The sequence below is a fragment of the Ornithodoros turicata genome, chromosome 3 (genome assembly GCF_037126465.1).
Source record: "Ornithodoros turicata isolate Travis chromosome 3, ASM3712646v1, whole genome shotgun sequence".
Classification (NCBI taxonomy): Eukaryota; Metazoa; Arthropoda; class Arachnida; order Ixodida; family Argasidae; genus Ornithodoros; species Ornithodoros turicata.
This window is the reverse complement of record NC_088203.1, coordinates 38,826,106-38,832,764: the sequence shown is the minus strand read 5'-3', so window position 1 is coordinate 38,832,764 and position 6,659 is coordinate 38,826,106. Positions and strand designations below refer to the sequence as shown.

Below are 6,659 nucleotides of genomic sequence, written 5' to 3'. Positions count from 1 at the left end.
AATTGCCTGGAGTACCTCTTCTCTTTAATACAGATTAGGAAAACTATGCCCAATGCACTGAATCTCAAGAACACACTGAAGTTAGTCACAGTTAGCCAGTTCATCAAAACAACAAAAGGATCCAGCTATGACGACGACAACAGCCGCTACCTTGTTAGCTTCTTGTCCAAGGAAATTGAGGAATTGTGAACTGTACAACAATATCCAATGACATAACTAATGACGAAAGTGATTTTGTAGACATGGCATGTGGGCAGGTTACAAATACAGCGTGGGTCCCTTTGCATGAGCAGGAAATACTTACACATCTCACTGGATTCTTAGATCGAAGGGTACTCCAAGAAGTAAAGAATTAGGCAAATTGCTCAGCGAGTCTTCTCCCTACACCTACTGAAGAACATGCATTCTCCCAACTCTTGGAATATATGCCTGAAGCTTCGAATATATCGTATTCAAACAACAAAGTCCTTAAAGGAGTACAGAGGGCCATCCAAAAAATTTCAGATTAAGACATTTGATGAAAGTGTGTGTGTCATTATACCGAATAGCGCGAAAGGTTTTGATGTGTGCAATTTGTTTCCCAGGAAAAAAAACTCACATAAACATAGCTCCGCGCCTTCACCCTTAACTCGCCACTCCAGCTATAACGAGGATGACGAGGTATGATGGCACGTCACCGATGACGGCATAAGGAGACTCGTTCTGGTTTGCCAGTCAATGGGCGTCAGCGCCTTGTCCCTTGCCGCCGTAAACCTGTTTTGCCAGTTTTCCCGGAGAATACACGAGCTGATTAACTTGGAGCGCCGCCAGAGGGGAACGTCGCTGCGGCTCCGGGAATCATGGGACATACGTTTTTTCACTCGCGAGGGTGATGTCTGCTATGCCGGGCGCTGACACCTGACACGGCTGACACCGACACATTGACGAGGCGGGTACGTCTGCCAATTCCTTGTCATAAATTCTCTTGCACAGTTAGCAGCACCGTATAGTTCATTTACTATCGTTAACGCTTACTCTTCTACACTACATAGGTGTTGTTTACGTGCGTCACTGCTCAAGACATCAGGCGTTGATAAACGTGATCAATGCATGCAGGTAAGGCTCTTTCTCCAAATGTTTTCTTATATTACTTCACAGATGCTGTCTGTCCTTGCTATAGGAGCCTTCAAGGTCATGTATCGAATCTACTGAAAAGTGAAATGCATTGGACGCCAGCGTTATTTGGTGACATACCCCTTGACGTGATGGATCGTGACATGGGCTTTTTACGTGTGATTAACTTCGTGGAGAAGTCCACTGAAACGCCTGACAGCATTTCGTAGTAATACTGGCAGTGGATATTGGAATACTGGCAGTGGATATTAAGCGTTGTCACTGTGCACAATATCACAAAAGGTGCAGAATAACAATGATATTGTAGAAACCGAAACTGGCCGTCCCGTCAATTTTATTTTTTCATCAAATTTTCACTCTCGCTGTGTTCGGTCACGGAAACAACCGACAGTCGGGTTTGTTGTCGACAGAGTCTCGATGACTGAATCACAAACAGTGGTTGGTTTGACGAATCTGTTTCTTTGTATGGCCTGATACCACAAAGGTGTACAAATGTAATACAAGCAAATGCCACGATATGCAGGAACCGAGAGAAAGAGGGACCGGTTCTGATTCGTTTATGCTACCATCCCCTGCCTTACTGAGTATAGTGCGAGTTTTAAACACGTTTACATGGACTCGTGTCCTTCAGGATTGTAACGTGATATAAAGCAGGGTTTTGTGTGCATTCATGTTTCCAGGTTCAAGATGCAATTTGAGGTGCCAAAAGGGCCTTGGACAAAACAGTTGGGCAACTTCCCTGCTGCCTTCAATGAAGCGCAAATTTTCTTTCACCAAGAGCAGGCTGGTGCATCCAAGCATGGCAAGGAGGGATACAGGATGCACAAAAGTGACAAGGTGACAAATGTGCTTCTTCATTATGGCCAGGACTTCGTTGTTGTAAAGGCGACAGGGAGTCATCTTTTACACTGCGAACGAGAATTGGCGATGATGGAAACGTGACAGGAGGCTACTGCATATGCCCCGCAGGAACAGATGGTACGTGTAAGCATGTATGTGCACTGCTGTGGTTCCTACTTGATGTGATCAGGCAGGGCCTGAAGTATGTTCCAGATGTGGCATCCTGCACTGAAAAGCCACGAAAGTGGGGGGTTCCAACCGCACGTGCAATAAAGCAGTCTGCTCCAGTGGAACGTTTCGAGGAACTAGTGTTTGTGAAGCATGTGCCACTAAAGCCTTCAAACAAACAGAACTATAGTAGACACACATCTGTAAGTGCCACTGTTTCATCCGCAGCATTGCACACCCTCCACAGGGACCTTATGGAGCATTCCCTTTCTCCGATGCTTGCTGCAGTTTTGGAAGAGGCTAACATGCAACCAGTACCACGACGTAAACAGCCTGATACAGAGACTAATGAACCGGATGAGCCACCAGTGAGGTGTTGCTGCTCTCTGGATTGGAGCAACAAGAACAACGTGTTCAAGGACTCTTACCCTTGAAGATGCTCAAGAACTTGAGTGTAAAACACGATATCAGTCTCAAAGCTCTCTGTGGCACAGTGAAAGGCACGGCAGAATCACTGCCTCAAGGTTTGGTGACATTGTGAGGCGGAAGTCTGCAGTAACAGAAAAATTTGCATGGTACTAGCAGGTTCTGGGGGATGCCCCACGGCTTGCATGGCTACTGGGAGCAAAAATGAAAAAGCAGCATTACAGAAGTACACTGAGAAAACTGGGAACTGCGTGTACAGTGTTGGTCTCTGCGTAAATCCAAGTGTTCCCTTCCTGGGTGCGTCCCCTGATGGACTGGTGCTTGACAAGACTACAAATGAGTTTGGTCTAATTGAGGTAAAGACTTTAGCAAAAGCTATGCACCTGCAGGTGGAGAACATTGCTGACGCCATAGAACATGCACCATATCTCAGAAATGCAAAACTAAAGGAGACGCATAAATACTTTCATCAAGTGCAAGGGCAGCTTGCCATTACTGGGTTGAAGTGGTGCGACTTCGTTGTGGACAACGGACACGACTGCAAAGTGCAAAGGATAGACTTTGATGAACCAATGTGGACATTTGAAATGTTGGCACGACTGGCCGCTTTTTCTTATGCACATGCAGAGAATGCCCCTGCTTCTCACTCTCAGCTCCAACACCATAGGCTATAGATAGAGCCCAAAGTTTTATGTTTAAATCATACTCTCCCTCATTTTAGCCCCCCAGTAGACAGACGCAGTTATCGGGAAAAAGCTTTAACCCAATATTTACACCCCGACTGTCTGTAAAAAGCTAAAAGTTCCAATTTTGTGCAACGAAATCAAGCAGTAAGCACAAAGCTTCTGGTGCAGGTATATAGTCTGAACAGACCTCAACCTTTATATATATTCAGGAGCACCTTTGCTTCAAGACGTGTGCAATAGAGCCGTATAAGGCCCATTTTTTACCCCTAACCTTCACGCTGTGTAAGTTTTTTTTAAACGGAGGTTACAGTAATCTGACCATGTAAATACGAAGCCTATTATTCACACCCCAAATTTGAAAACGTACCTGGAAACTCCTGGAAACTTCTGACCCTAGCTGTTAATATACCTAGACATGGCCCAGCAGACCATGACATTTATTTTTTCCCAACATGTAGCCTTGGAACACACAACTTTATTTACAGTTCAAGTGAGACATCCCGCATGTTGTTTTGCTTCATCTTTAACAGGAAGGATTACTCAAGAGCGTAATGCATGCTCCTGTGTGTACCATGCATTTCACAAAAGAGCATTTATTTGCATATTAACAGTACGTTTACATGACTTCCTTACTGCTGTCAGTTGCTTTTCAACAGCATAACAGTGCACCGAGAAGTGTTACTGTGTAGGTGTGTAAATGACACTCAGAAGGAGGTACGTCCTCCTTAAGGAAATAAAGCAGTACCCCTTGCTTTGTGATCGTATGGTGACTATTTCAGACTATATCAAACATCTTCCAGGCTGATCACGACGACTCTATACAAATGTGTTGGCAGCTTGCATTATATCTAGACCCGAGTTTGGAAAAAAATAAAACTGTGAAGCTTCAGGGTCTAATTGAACCTCTGTATGCAAGGGGATAAGTCGAAAAATCCCAAACCGAGAAAAGAGGCCTGATCTGATTGTCCGTCCCATTGACAAACATGCATTTCCTGTTTCTTACCCTCCTGTAGCAGGCCATTAGATTGCAATACGGTCCTAAATTTTCTTTGGCAGGTACATATACTGGTATGTAGATGTAATTGCAGCAAAAATTGCAAAAGGGGGATAAATCGACTTATCCCGTTATTGCATACAGAGGTTCAATTATATCTAGCCATGTATTGTGGGTGGATAACCCTGAAGTGCACCTAGTTCGCTGCTACCGTGTCACCAGTGGCTCGTTTGTGAAATTGCATAGTAGCGTGCACACCTTCCATACCCTGTTAAGGTTCTCCGCCATGGAATTGGGAAAGACATATCTAAGTATCCTAAATCTCTTTACTTCTCGAATCACGCGCTCAACATGGATTCTAAGGTGCGCAATTTTTCTTGTTTCTGTGACTTCTTCAGAAGACAGCTGTTCCCTTCCACCCAAGAACGGAGGTATGTTCAAGTCTACACCAATATTTTCGAGGTCATCCTTTATGAGAAAGCCCCTATCGGCCATTACAGAGTCACCCTTGTCCAGCATGCTGTAGAGGCCGCTAATCCTGGTGATAGCTTTGTCTGACAGCTTGCCGGGAGCCAAATCTGACACGAACGTTATCATTCCGTTAGGAGCAATCCCAATTAAGCCTTTAGCTGTGTTGTGATTTTTGTAGCTGGAGTATGTGTCGCTCTGGGTTCTGAAGTGGCTTGGTGTCTCTATAAAGAGCTCGGTGCAATCTAAAATTACTCTGGTGGTTGGATACAATTTAGCAAAAGCTTCTGGCATGAAACGGTCCACTGTTAAGCGACTGGGCCAAACTGGCACTTGCTCCAGGTAACTCGCTAAGAACTGCACCCAGAAAGTGCACATCTTGCTCACCGTGCTTGGGGATAATCCGTACCTGTATGCTAAATCTTCCTCAAGCAGGCCAACGCGAAGTCTGCTTAGGACTAGGACTAGCTGTTGCGGCAGGGTTAACGTAGTCGGTCGCCCACATTCCTTCTTGGCTACAACTTTCTCAACAAATCGAACAAAAATGAGGAATCTATCAGGACTCGAAAAGCCTGTGTAAAATTTCAACATCTTCTCATCGGCCAGCATTGCATCAAAGGAAGGGGCCTTTGCTGTGTGACATTTCAGTAGCTCAGTTTGTTGAGAAGCCACCTTTGCTTCCAGGACACAAATTTTACTCTCAAGCACAGATGTAGCTGCCTTCATCTTGGTAATCTCAGTATGGTGGGCTAGAAAGACTGGTGTGCTTACCGCCATATTCAATACATGGAATGCGCGATGCCCCTGTTTTGAAGCCAAGCTCCTGAGCTCCGGCGCTATGCGCTCGCTGCGAACCAAGCGGATTCTCGTTGAACTAGTCCAACATATGCTGTGTGTGACGGTGTATGTGTGCTTGACTATTTTTATAGCGAATATATTTGGACCAGCACTACGTTGGTTTGCCGCACTGACTGTTTACTAGCATCCGCAGTTCTTTGTAACTAAACCACGTGACATTTGCTACCGTCACGCCTGCCTAGCCGACGATCCCTGCAAGCGAAAGATATCGGAATGTTGCGAAGCACGTGACCGCATGTCTTATCTTCGTTGGATGATGACAGCCGGGTCGAAAAACAAAATAAAGGGCGGCTACTGCGTCCGAGAGCTCGCCTCCTTGATGGTTTCTTTCTCTTCACTCTTTCTTTTCAGCCTAGATTATCGAGTTGCTGTGTACAGGAAGCTGGGAACACTTTGTCACGGAACATAGGCCGATGGTAGATTGTTCAACTAAATTGTCATTTAGCTAAACTATGGCGCTTTCTATACAGTTACCTCGCCGCACATCTTAGTTGTTATGTAATTCTTTTGCTCCCTATGTAACTATAAAGGAACATGGTATCGGCCATAAAAAACGAAATTGTAGCACCGCAGTAGCATTCTCTCTGCACGCACGGTTTTACTGTTGACCAGTAGAACGACCGAGTCATATACAGTGAACCCTCGTTAATATGACCCCCGATAATCTGACATACGCGCTTTACGACCATGCTCCTGGGGAACAATGCAGTGAAACCTCTGCAAATCTCCCCGTTAATATGACAATTCCGCATTATGACCAAAATTTTCGGGAACGACCATGGTCATAATAACGAGGGTTCACTGTATATATAGCGCGAAAGATATATTCCTTATTACCTTGCTCCTTCTTCCTTGCTCCTTATTTTGTATATATATATATATATAGAGAGAGAGAGAAGAAAAGAATGCACACTTGTATTATTAACCGAAAATGCTTGAACGGAATTGATGTTATACAAAGGGTTCCTAGAACATCATGTTAAACTCATTTTATCCACTGATTGAGCGGCCTAAGAGCGCTGCTAGCGTGACATTATGCAATAACAACGAATACACTGATGATGATAAATGTTGAAATTCGCCACCTGGGTTTGTGGTCCACAACC

General features: G+C 44.7%; 1 protein-coding gene across 1 annotated transcript; it reads right to left on the bottom strand.

The window, feature by feature from the left end:
- Positions 1–4,434: 4,434 nt before the first annotated feature.
- LOC135389341 (uncharacterized) lies at positions 4,435–5,421 on the bottom strand. Its single transcript, XM_064619401.1, has one exon. It carries the CDS (start codon positions 5,419–5,421, stop codon positions 4,435–4,437), a length of 987 nt encoding a protein of 328 aa, XP_064475471.1.
- Between the last annotated feature and the right edge of the window lie 1,238 nt (positions 5,422–6,659).